This window comes from Equus quagga, unplaced genomic scaffold (genome assembly GCF_021613505.1).
Source record: "Equus quagga isolate Etosha38 unplaced genomic scaffold, UCLA_HA_Equagga_1.0 73442_RagTag, whole genome shotgun sequence".
Taxonomy (NCBI): domain Eukaryota; kingdom Metazoa; phylum Chordata; class Mammalia; order Perissodactyla; family Equidae; genus Equus; species Equus quagga.
In genome coordinates this window covers 421,560-434,617 of record NW_025802777.1, presented here as the reverse complement: position 1 = coordinate 434,617, position 13,058 = coordinate 421,560, and the positions used below count along the sequence as shown (strand labels likewise).

Here is a 13,058-nt window from a genome sequence, read left to right as displayed (position 1 = left end):
CCCAGAGCTGTGTCCTGCCGACCAGCTCTTCTCTACATCCCTGTGGGTTTGATCCATTGTCCAGGTGAGAAAGTTGTACCACTTTATGAAAGTAGCTTCTGATCACATAATTTTTTTCTATGCTGATTATTCTTTTCAAAGGATCTAAGTAGTTTATCTCATTTTTCAAAAACTGGGCAATTTAGCTTTGATGGGAACATTTAATGGCACTCTCCGTTCTCTGCACTCGGCTCTGCGTCCTTTTCTTTGTGCTCAGAGTGCATTGAAGGAGTCCTTCTTGCATAAGTCAGTTTTATCTGCATTATATAGCTCTTCACTTGTCAAGTGATGTAGAATTGCTTCTTAAGTTTCCATTTTGAGTAGTACCAGTTAACATATCTCACCAAAACTGGGATACCAGTCGTAAGATACCTCACGATGTTAGTGCCACCCAGAACACAGTCAGCACTGCCAAGTGTTAGGGTTAAGATGCCATCAGTTGTGAGACACAGTCCTATTTCAGAGATACTAAAATGTGAAAAAAAAAGTGCATCTTAGAGCCGATCATATACAGTAGATGCTTTTGTATTTCTGATAATATAGGATTATTGTTATTACTATTGTTTTACCGAGGAAGATTCGCCCTGAGCTAACATCAGTTGTCAGTCTTCTTCTATTTTGTATGTGTGTCACTGCCACAGCGTGGCCACCAACGAGTGGTATAGGTCCATGCTCAGGAACTGAACTCAGGCCGCTAAAACAGAGCGTGCCAAACCTAGCCATTAGGCCATGGGGCCAGCCCCGTAATACTATTTTTTTAATAGAAAGACTCAAGTGTATACAGAAGTAGAGAGGATGATATGGTGAACTTCTGGGTACCCAGCACCAGCTTCAGTGGTCACCAGCCAGTGCACAGGCAATCTCTTAATTCATCTGTGCCCCTGTCCACTTTCCCCTGGATTATTTTTCAGGCAAATCCTAGACATCATGTTTTATTTGTATGTAAATATTTCAGTCTGTATTTCTAAGCAACGGGAGCTCTTTTTTACAAACATACTCACACCTAAAAAAATAGGAATTAGGAATTGTGGTTAATTTTTTTTGGTGCGATTATGTTTGTAAAAAAGAGCATTACCATTAACAGTAATTCCTGAATATCATCTAATAGTTACTCAATATTTCAGATTTCTCGTTTTGAACATGCTCTTTCTGAAAGGTGACCAAGTGGTTGCCTGGCAAAGGCCACTCTTCCCTTCATAATATGTGTTGTTCAAACTGAGATGTGACATCTCTCAAACTTAGAGTAAGTGCTGAGAGTCGGCCTTTCTGTAGGCTTCTTTTCTTAGTAAGCTTTTTAAAATGCATTATTGAAAGCTGTGTCCCTGCCATGTCACTCATTGTCATCAGAAAGATGAAGCCCAGTAATATCTCTGGACCCAGATCACTCCTTTCCATAGGTGAGCGGATGTCACTTTGGTTGCCATCCCCTTATCCTCCCGGTGGCTTTGCAGATGACAGCACCGTTAGATTGGGTCGCTGCTTGAACGTGTGGGAGTGTGTGCTTTCCCTGAGTGCTGTTCTCACGCACCTGCACTTGTCCCCTCCCAGGTCTCTGTCCCGCCTGGCGCTCTGGACTGCTGGGTGTTTCTGAGCTGCCTGGAGGTGTTGCAGAGGATAGAGGGCTGCTGTGACCGGGCGCAGATAGACTCGAACATTGCTCACACCGTGGGTTTGTGGAGCTATGCCACGGAGAAGGTAACTGCAGCTGAGCGCAGACGTGTGCGCTGTCCTGGGCGGTGCTCTGGGGCGGTTGGAGTAAGCTGTGTGAAGAAGTGCTGTCCACCCATCAGCACACGGGCGCTCTCGGCACTTAGGGCGTCTAGTAGCAGCCCCAGAGGAGATGCTCCCCTGCTAGTCTTGCTTTATTCGGCAGAGACCGAGCGCTTGCTTTGCTTATGCTAAAGGCTGGTTCTAGGCCAGGAACTGGGGGGAGAGGGTAGAGAAAAGGGTGAAGCCTGGAACATTGCGTACAAATGCAGAGTGGCTTCCGCTTCAGTGACTGATGGCAGTCCCGTGTGTGCGACAGGATGGCCTGCTGGGGCTGGGGTCACGGGGCTGCAGATTGAGTGGGAGACCTTGAAAGCTTGGGAGAATGTAGCTAGGTAAATGGTGTAAGCTGAGAATTCCAGCCGCAGAGCCACTCTGAGAATTACTGTGTAGGGAAGGTGTGAGTTTGAGATTACTCCAGTAAGAAATATTTTTATATCCAGATAAGAATCGCTTGGATAGGAGAGCTAGATTTCTTTTAGAATTAGGTGGATTTTAATTTTTATATTTAAATATATAAATTTGCTGCTTACTCTAATGGCAAATTAATTGAAATTGTGGGTTTATCTCAACAGCTAAAGTCCTTGGGCTATCTGTGTGGACTTGTGTCCGAAAAAGGACCTAACTCAGAAGACCTCAATAGGACAGTTGATCTTTTGGCGGGTTTGGGAGCTGAGCGACCTGAAACAGGTACTTCCTGAGATGTGCCTGTGTGAGCAGGACTGTGGAAAGTAATGAATATGCTGGTTGTAACCTGCATGTGGTAACTAAAGTTCTGCCAATGTAATTACTTACTATTTGGGGAATTATACTCATTATTAGCTGACCGGATTAATACACAGGATGTTTTACCTTTTAATAACATAAAGAAATGTTAGAAATAATTTAGGAAATTGGAAGGATTTTTACAAATGTGCCTGAGTTTCTAATAGGCATAAGTGAGCTGCTCGTGACTCTTTCCAGCCTGTGTGAAGTTCCAGTGCAGCGATCCCCTCTCAATTCCAGATGACCTGTCTTTCTAACAATATGGCCAGACAAATCCTTTCACTCAATAAATTACTCCTGGGTAAGAAAGCACTTTGAAAGGAGCATTACTCATTCTTTTACCTGTGAATGTAGTGATGAGTATGGTTTAGCAAAACTGCTGCTAAAAGTAAAGAATACCTAATGAGCTGGGAGGACTCCGACTAAATTGAATGAATTCGTCAGGGAAAATGTGTAATATTTACATTGTACTGTTTCAACCTGAGACCACCGCAGATCATTTTGGAAGTAATTTAATTCTTTGGAGGATTTGTAATATGTACTTTTAAAAATTCTAGTCTTAATCAAAGATAAAAGTATTAAATGAAGAGTTTAGACTATTTCGTGAATATGTTAATTGGACAGGAATACAAGTAACAGTGTAGTTTCAGTGGCATGGCCATGTTCATCATTTCCACAAGCATCAGATGGAGTCACCTACCTTGGCATTTGAGGGTAAATGTGAACTCATATGATTGGATGTAATGAACATGAATAAAGACTCTTATTTCTTTTCTTTTAAGCCAACACAGCTCAGAGTCCTTATAAGAAACTCAAAGAAGCATTATCATCAGTAGAAGCTTTTGAAAAACACTACTTAGTAAGTATTACAAATGTTCCCCATCTATGTGGCAGAAAACTCGTCCCTAGAAGGCTCTGCTGCTCCATCACCTTCTGCCCTGGGAGTGAACTGGTCTTCGGGATCTCCACCCCCTCCTCCTTGTTGGCCCTTTAAGTTTCTTTGGTACCCTAGGGAGCTGTGATGAAACCTGGAATAGTTGTTGTTCATCAAATGTTTATTAGTATCCGTGGTGCCATAATTAGGCATAAGAGAATCTTTGGATATTTATAATTTTGTTCAAAATGGTACTGCTCCTTCAATAGAATAGAAATTGTAAGAAAAGATAATGAATCGTTTTCTGTGTACACAGGAATAATTTGGACTTGAACAGAGCTATTGTGCTTGATTTTAAAGGGTTTAAATTTGGGAGAGACCTTACAAGGCAACGTAGGTAGAAGCTTGGTGGATCAGCTTTGTTCCCAAGTCACAGTTAACTCGGGAGCGTTCGACGGTAGACTGTAGTGTTCCTGTTAGCTAAAAAGTGAGAAAAATATTAAAAATGTAACCCACATACAGAAAGTACTTTGAAAAGTTAAATATTCTCTGCCTGCTGAGTTTGTGTTTCTTTTATTATGCTTCATAATTTACACACAAGCTAAATGACTGTATAAATCTCACATTACGTTAAAACAACACGAAAATAGATGCAAAGTGAAAAATGACACGTTAATAAGGAAGTCTTTTGCTTCAGCTTTGGGTAAATAAAGATAGAATTTGTCTAGCATTAAAATTAAAGAAGAGAATTATGTGGTCTTTTGCGTTCCCACAGGATTTGTCCCACGCTACCATGGAAATGTGCACAAGTATCGGGAGGGCTCGGTCTGCTAAGCTCGTTGGGAAGGACCTGGCAGAGTTTTACATGTAACTGATTTTGAACTTTTCTTTGCATTTTAAACATTTCCTACATGTAGTAAGAGAAAATTTGTTGTGTATGGAGTTAGTACAAAGTGTACATAAATTTGTAAAGTGAAAAATGTAGAATCTGTTAACCAATCTTTTTTTTTTCAATTTCTTCTAAAACCAAATGGAGAGATTTTTAGCTTATTATCCTTAATAGCTGCTATTGATCTTTGAGTTTCTTTTATTTAGTTAAATTCATTTAATGAACTTATATAATATGTTATATATAGATATATGTAGGTAATATAATAATACATGTAATATACATATTATAATTAAATTTATTTAATTAAATAATTATGAGGAAATATTGAAGACTCTGCATCCAATGGCAAGTAAATTGGGATATGGATCCTTAAATATCTTGTTCTATAGCAGTTTCTCTAGTTTATATCATATGCCTCCTAGGAGGATTGAAATTCTCGAGGTCAGTGATGTCAGGTAACTGCATGTCTTGTATCTGTGAGAGAGAGGCGATTTGTGACTGACTAAGAGATGGTGTGTATAAAATGCTGTAAACGTTTCCAGTCTAGCTCCAGCTTTGGAGTTGAATTCTAGAGAAAAGACTAAAAACTTAGCCTGTTTCTCATGTGTTTGATAAAATCAGCCTATCCAGGAGAAGAACCCTGGCTGGCATCAATTGCTCTTTCAAAGTACTGGAAAGAGATATAAATTACAAGGGAAAAGATGTTTAAGTTTCCTCGAAAGCAATGTGTGTTTGAAATGACGTCTTGAACTGTTTAATAATTTCATTGGATGAAACAAGAAAGAATAATTTTACTGATTGAAGTGGCTGCAAAGAGATGCATAGATCATCTAAATGAACTTACTAGTTTTCCAAATGTGGTTGCAGCAGCTAGCCAGTCACACAACCAGCTAACGGCCGAGTTGGCTAGCATTTGACTCTCTTGAGTCTCCATCTTTTGTATCTAAGGAGTAAGTTATTAGTTAATGGAGCAAAGACGCCATATTCTCAGACACTCTGAGTGGAGCCCGCCGGGACCCTGGTCCCTCCTGAGGCCGGGAGCTCCCGTGGGATGCTGCTGACGTGCTGGTCGGAGACTGGGGTCCTGGTTCCAGCTCGGCCGCAGACCAGCTGGGTGAGCACCAGCTTCTGTCTCCGGGGGCTGGATACCCAATGGTCTGTAGACTCCCTTCCAGCTCTAGAAGGAAGAATCTTCAGCTAGAGAGAGTAACTGAAGAAGTATGGAAGGTTCCAACCCCTTTAAAAAAACGGGGGTGGGAGAGAACCATAAAAGTCTAGAAAAACCAGTGCGCCAATTTGATAGGGTTAAAATTTATGTGAGAATTTGAGAACTCTGATTGCTTCAACTGTAGGGTAATGAAAGCTGGGATGTCTTCCAAGGATGCCTAGAGAGTGAGTGCTTATTTAGTGGTGGCCTTTGTCCCCTGAATTCAGTAGTCCCCCCCTCTGGGGAAGGCCGGGGCACCCATGCTGTCGCTGAGGCCGCGGCAAGCTCTTGTTCATTGTGCTTTGCATTTGTTTTATTCTGAACACCTTGAGGGTTTCAACTGGACTGGGAAGGTCTGCTCTTGGGCGACATGTGCTGCTCCTTCACTTCTTCACAGTTCTCCGTAAGTCTCTGCACCGCTCAGTGCTGTTTGCCTGGGTTTCAGAGTCGGCCCAAGCTCTCCTCTTGGCTGGGCCGTATAGACTGCTTCAGCGTTGACCTGTCTTCTCTAGGTGGTGTGGCACGGAGCCCAGGTCTCCTGCCTTCCTCGATAACTAGCTGTGTACCTGTGGACAGATTCTTCCCCTTCTTTTACCCTTGGCGTTCTTATGTGTCAGCTTTTGAAATAGTGAACAATGCCCTCACTTTTCTTATCCTGAGATTCACTTAGGAAAGTTCTTAGACTAGTGTGTGATGCTAGGCAAACGGTGTGTGTGGGATTATCACTGTGAGCCCATTTCTCGGCTCCAGTTACGCATTCCTGATTTAGTACCCTTTCTCCTGCCAGGGGAGTGGTTGGAGAAGGACGTCTAAAGATGGTACAAATGTCATGACGTGGGGTTGCAAAGGGTGGAGGGCAAGTCATGAAGATTATGTTGAAGTTCGTTGATTATCATGAACCATAATGAAATCTTCTGTTTGTTGATTGCAAGGAGGAAAAAGTCTCCACAAAAGGCAGAAATGTATCTTCAAGGAGCATTGAAAAATTACCTGGCTGAGGGCTGGGCACTGCCTATCACACACACAAGGAAGCAACTAGCCGAATGTCAAAAACACCTGGGACAAATTGAAAAGTATCCTTTAAGTTTAGTATTTTCATGAAATAGGAAAATCGCTTTCTGTTTGTACAGCAGCAATGCCCATAGTTGAGTGTTTAATAAACACCTACTAATTAGAGAAGAATGCCACCTTGCACATAATTACTGGATCGAATATAAGTTAAATGCCTAGTCAACATATTTGATCTCTTTTTGAGTTCCTAATAACCTAAGGAAAAAAAGAAGAATCCACATGGGGCTGCAGTCCAGGGGTCCTGAGGCCGTAGAGGCTGTCCACGCAGCACCCTCAGTGTGAGGCCCCCTCTCTGGGCCCCTTGACTCTGCACTCCAGCTACCTTCAGACCAGCAGCCTCTTAGCCAGCGATCGCCACTTAACTGAAGAGGAACGGAAATACTTCTGCCAGGAGATACTCAGCTTTGCCAGCCAACAGACAGTGAGCCCAGGTAAGACTCAATTTTAAAACTTTTTATTAGGGGTATTTTCAAATATTATAGAAAAGTAAAAAGAATAATACAATGTATACTAACTACCTGCATTGAACAATTGTTAACATTTTGCTGCGTAGCAAACATGTACCTGTATCTTTCTTTCTTTTCACTTTTTTCTTTTTGCTGAACTTCAGGGCAACTCCAGACCACCTCTAACACTCTACGCTGAAACGGTTTAGCGTGCGCACCCTGAAAACCAGGGTGGTCCCCCGCCACCCCAAAGAGGGGCAGGGTTCTACCTTCAGCTGCTAAGTAGCCCACATTCAGATCTCCCTTCTTGTCTCAAAAAAGGTCTTCATAAATTATTTTAGTCGAGTCCAGTCAGAGCACATCCTGTAGCTGATTGTAGTATCTCAATTCTCTTTTGATTTAGAACAGTTCTTCCCATTTCTTTTTCTTTTTTCAAGACGTTGACTGTTTTTAATATAACAGCTTTATTGTGGTAGAATTCACGTACCATTCATCCCCTCATTTGCAGTGTACAATTCAATGACTTTTAGTATATTCACAGATAGGTGCAGCCATCATCACAGTCAATTTTAGAACATTGTTATTACCTCAAAAAGAAGCCCCATCCTTATCTCCTCCCAGCCTCCATCCTACCCCTGGCAACTGCGAGTCCGCCTGCTGTCCCTGTAGCGACCCATTCTGGCTATTTCGTGTAAATGAAGCGTACACTGTGTGGTCTTTTGTGACCAGCTTACTTCCCTCAGCATGATGTTCTCAAGCTCCATCCATGTGGTAGCATGTCAGTATTTCATTCCTTTTTATGGCCGAATAATATCCTGTTGTATGGATAGACCACATTTTGTTTATCATGCGTTGTTTGACGTTTGGGTTGTAAGACACTGACTTGTTAAAGATATTGAGCCAGTTGTCTCATAGACTGTCCCACCTTCTGGACTCTGTTGGGTGTTCTCACGTGGGAGTGTCCAACAGGAAGGTAGATGTGAAAGGCGTAGATTCAGGCTGGATGTTTTGGCAAATATACTTTATAGACAATGCAGTGTGGTAAGAGTAAATTTATTGTACCATTTAGTTCCTTGTGTTTAGTCTTTCAAGAAGAGTACTTATTTAAAATAGTTACTGTCTTAGTCAGCTCGGGCTGCCATAACAAGTGCCATAGACTGGATGCTTAAACAACAGGCAGTGATTGTCTCCTGGTTCTGGAGGCTGGGCATCTGAGATCAAGATGCCAGCAGGGCTAGTTTCTGATGAGGACTCTCTTCCTGATTTGCCCTGTGTGGCAAGGAGAGACAGAAACAGAGAGAGGGGGAGACAGACAGAGACAGGGAGAGACAGAGACAGAGAGGGGGAGAGAGAGACAGAGAGATGGGGAGAGAGTGAGACAGACTGGGAGAGACAGACAGAGATGGGGGAGAGAGAGACAGAGAGAGAGGAGAGACAGAGACAGATACGGGGGGAGAGAGAGACTGAGAGAGAGACAGAGACAGAGGGCAGAGAGAGACAGACAGGGAGAGACAGAGAGAGACGGGGAGAGAGTGAGACAGAGACAGGGAGAGACAGAGATGGGGAGAGAGAGACAGAGACAGGGAGAGACAGAGAGGGGGGAGAGAGAGAGGCGGAGAGAGACAGACAGGGAGAGACAGAGAGGGGAGAGACAGAGACAGATGGATAGAGAGACAGGGAGAGACAGAGAGACGGGGAGAGAGACAGAGACAGGGAGAGACAGACAGAGAGACGGGGAGGAAGAGAGACAGACAGGGAGAGGCAGAGACAGAGGGGGAGAGAGAGAGACAGAGGCAGGGAGAGACAGAGAGAGGGGAGAGACAGAGACAGGGGAGAGAGAGAGGCAGGGAGAGACAGAGAGGCAGAGAGAAACAGAGACAGGGAGAGGGAGACAGAGACAGTTCTCTCTGTTGTCTCTCTCTGGTGTCTCCTCTTATAAGGGCACTGATCCCTCAGGATCTCAGCTGAACCTAATGATCTCCTAAAGGGCTCACCTCCAAATACCATCACATTGGGAGTTAGGGCTTCAGCTTAAGAATTTTGGGGAACACGATTCAGTCCAAAACAGTTACTAACTACTTGGAAGCCACTGTCTCCGAAGGTTCTGGCTTCAGGTTCATTTGGTCATTGACTGCTAGGGTGTATTTCACTCCAGTCAGGCCGTCTGGATGGGCTTCTCAGGAGCAACATAGCCTTGCTTTGTTTGGTTTTTTAGATTCTTTAATGTGCCCCAACTGGTCGTTGGTAGAGCCATGTGCCAGGTGTGCTGTATGTGACGTGTGCATGAGACTGTGCAGTTAGGCCTTTACTACCCACGTTGCTTGGCATCTCTATATGAGTAAAATATTCTGCGCTTGTCCTCCATTTTCTTGTGGTTTTATAGCATCAATCTCAGCAAGTCCTTTAGGTGATTAGTGTTCACTAGATACTTACTGGTCAGTCCGGCAGCCTTGTGAATTTTCTAGACAAACCAGGTGCCGGTGGAAGGGATGGCAGAGAGCGTGGCGGGTTCTTCTCCCCTTGCTGACTGTGGGGCTGGGGCCCCGTTGCCCTCCTGTGGTCCAGGAGGCAGGGCTCCCCGATTCACTGGCTGACGTCAGAGGCTGGCAAACACCTGGATTTATTTCCAGATACGTAGAGGGACACAGCTGTCTTGAGAACTTCTTTATGTGCGTGAGAAAGTGGTAGAATTCCTTGAAACAGCTCTAGGAATTGGACTTACTTACCGATTTTGTTTTGAAATTGAGACGTTAACTGACCTGTATTTCTCTTAGGTTTGCCAAAGCAGAACTTAGAAACCTTTGTTTCTTCAGATTTCATGATTTCCAGACGTTATGTGTGTGTGTGTTTATGTTGTGCTTTTGATGTGTGGAGCTCTTTTTGGTGTGTGTGACAATGGCTTGAGGTTGGGAATCTTTGAACCATCTCTTGAATATCGTTGCTTCTTGCTTCTCACGTTGAGCGCGCTCCAGCTGGCCTGACGGTAGCCAAGGTCTTGCTGCCTCTCTCATCCAGCAGTGTGACTTGGGAAGTAAGACATGGTAATGTGTATTTGCAGGTCACAAAATAGTCCTCCCTATGCAGTCTTTTGCACAACTGAGAGATCTCCATTTTACCCCTTCCACTGCGGTGGTCCACGTGGGCGGTGTTTTGTCCGTGGAGATAACCATCTGCAGTCAGATGCCTGTCCCTGTCCGCGTGGAGCAGATTGCCATCAGCGTCCACTTCAGCATTGAGAAGAACAGCTACCGGAAGACAGCTGAGTGGCTTACCAAGCACAAGGCATCCAATGGGGTCATTCACTTTCCGACGGAGCCCTCGCCTTTCCCCGCAGCCCAGAACAGCTTACCGGCCCTGGAGCTATACGAGATGTTTGAGAGAAGTCCTTCCGATAATTCCTTGCACACGACAGGGATCATATGCAAAAACGTTCACATGCTCCTGAGAAGGCAGGAAAGCAGCGCCTCTCTGGATGCGCCCTCAGGTGTGGCCCTGGAGGACGGGGCCCACGTGCTAAAGTGTAGCAGTGTGACTCTGGAGCCAGGGGCCAATACGATAACGTTCAGGACGCAGGTATGTGTGGGGAGGGGGTGACTGTGGAGGCCGTCAGGAAGGGGTGTGGAGCTTGCAGAACTGTCTGAAGTGTGATGAGAATCGAGGGGGCCTCTGTCCAGTTACCCTGGTTTTGTTTTATCCCTAAGGAAAAATAGGCTGACATTGAAAAAATTCGTTTATACTTATACAGTTTTAAGGCAGTTGGTAAATTTTGAATGAAGTTCTTAACATAGATCATCATTTGTCTTCTCACTGGATTTACTTAGTTTTTTTTCCCTTTGTATTAAAATACACCCTCATTTGTTAAAATGAGGAGATTTCAAAAAAGATGGCGCACTTTCATATTAAACTTGATTTTCCTTTAGTAGCTGCATGGATGTCAAAACAGTTGCTTCTGACTCATTCTGATTGAACTCTTTCCCCAGTGCGGCGTGTCCTCGAAGTTCCACCAACTGAAGGGGATTTGCCCAGTGGACGTACAGCTCTTTGTCGCCTGCATTTTTAGTCTAGTCTGAGAGCAGGCCTTAAATCGCATGCTGAATGTCTCCATTAAATAACTTCTCAGGGGCCAGCCCCGTGGCCAAGTGGTTAAGTTTGCAGGCTCCACTTCAGCAGCCCAGGGTTTCGTGGTTCGGATCCTGGGTGCAGACATGGCACCGTTCATCAGGCCATGCTGAGGCAGTGTCCCATATGCCACAGCTAGAAGGACCCACAACCAAAATATGCAACTATGTACTGGGGGGATTTGGAGAGAAAAAGCAGAAGAAAAAAAAAAGAAGATTGGCAAGAGTTGTTAGTTCAGGTGCCAATCTTTAAAAAAATACTTGTCAGAAGAGAATGCCACAGATAAAGCTTATGAAATTGAAAATGCGTTATTAGCAGCATTAAGTCAAATTTGAGTGTCAGTTACTCAGAAAGTCATCAACTGAGACATTCTGAGGGCTCTTTTGAACAGCCCGAGTGTAGAAGTCTAGGCACAGAGCAGGAGGGTAAAGAGGATAAGACAGGGTCATTTCAAAGAGAGTCCAGCACAGCCTCCTTTAGGAAGCTCATAATTACGAGGATGGGTGACGACTTTCCAAATGCTTGCTTTTGACCCTAGGCCAAGGAGCCGGGAACATACACGCTGCGGCAGCTGAGCGCCTCGGTGGGCCCGGTGTGGTTTGTGCTCCCTCACATCTACCCCCTGGTACAGTACGACGTGTACTCCCAGGAGCCGCAGCTGCACGTGGAGCCGCTCGCTGGTGAGTGGGCCGCAGGCTACAGGAGGCTGGGCTTGTTTTGTGCTTGTGCGTGTTGTGCTTCACGCGTTTACCAAGGAGTTGCTTGAAAGGAGGGCTTCCTACAACTTCAGACTTGCAGCGCTTCGGGCTGTGTCCCTCTTCGGGAGGCGTTTTGGTGGCACAGTAGAAATTTTGCCTGGGAACTAACTGGCTGTGACTCTTCTCTTCATCTGAATATTTACTTTCCTGTAATTGCTGACTTTCATGTTTAATAAAGATGCTGTATCTGAAAATAAGAAAAATTGGCCAATGTCTACTGCAGAGAATTTAATAAGTAAATATAACTTCCTGCTTAGAGTTCAGGACGCTAAATGCTAGATTTAATTATGTTCTATACTCTGATCAAAAGTCTTTTCCTTTGAAAGTGTTCATTAAACTTGATCCCCTGGCACAGCATTTGAGAAACTCAAAGCTGCTGTCCTTGTTGTTAACTTTTAAAATTGGAAGGAGTTGGTGTGAACGAATTACTGAAGACCACGTGGCCCTCAGTTAAAACACGAGTGAGCAAGTGTCCCAGTTGTTTAGGCTGGAATCAATATATTTATTTCCTGGTTTCTTCCATTTGGAAAAAAAAAATCAAGGAAACCATTTGTTTTTCTCTATTTGCTCTTCCCATACTCCCTGTTTCTCTACTTTTAAACTTCTCCCAGGGCTGCCAGAAAGGCCCTCGGATGCCGAACACAAGAGTCTCTCAAAACAGTTCTTCCGTCAAAGAAGCTTTTGTGAAAAAGGCTGAGCTCTGTTGCTGGGAGGTCCTGGACGTACCAGATGAGACCGGCCGGGCCGGGCGTGCTCATGCCTCTGCTTTGCACTGCAGCCCCTCCCTCCCTCTTGTCTGTTTTTTCTTAGCTCTTGCCTCCCTCCTTCTCCCTTCCCTGGAGGGGATTCTCAGAAACCTCAGCTCATTCCACGTCTTCATTCTGTCTAGGAGAAAGCGGTAGCCATGCCCTCTATCTCACTGTTTGTGGACCAAAGATCCTGCAGGCCTGACCTGAAAAAGCCAGAGAAAATTCTGAATAGCAGCAGCACATTCGATATCGTTAGTCTCTTCTTTAGCATCATTCTCTGATTCTCTCTTACTAACTTATTGGCAGGTAAATTTTGAGACTCAAACACGGTTGCCACTGTGATCACTAACTCTCTAAGCCAGGCGGTGCTA

General features: G+C 44.4%; 1 protein-coding gene across 2 annotated transcripts in view; it reads left to right on the top strand.

The window, feature by feature from the left end:
- Positions 1 to 13,058, top strand: part of LOC124234250 (trafficking protein particle complex subunit 10) — a 102,237-nt gene that overhangs the window by 58,368 nt on the left and 30,811 nt on the right. For both annotated transcript variants that reach the window (XM_046651499.1, XM_046651500.1), the window contains 8 exons: positions 1,588 to 1,734; positions 2,382 to 2,496; positions 3,354 to 3,430; positions 4,221 to 4,312; positions 6,477 to 6,617; positions 6,934 to 7,046; positions 10,120 to 10,634; positions 11,719 to 11,860. In XM_046651499.1, coding sequence (XP_046507455.1) covers positions 1,588 to 1,734; positions 2,382 to 2,496; positions 3,354 to 3,430; positions 4,221 to 4,312; positions 6,477 to 6,617; positions 6,934 to 7,046; positions 10,120 to 10,634; positions 11,719 to 11,860 — 1,342 coding nt within the window. The remainder of the gene's footprint in view (positions 1 to 1,587; positions 1,735 to 2,381; positions 2,497 to 3,353; positions 3,431 to 4,220; positions 4,313 to 6,476; positions 6,618 to 6,933; positions 7,047 to 10,119; positions 10,635 to 11,718; positions 11,861 to 13,058) is intronic.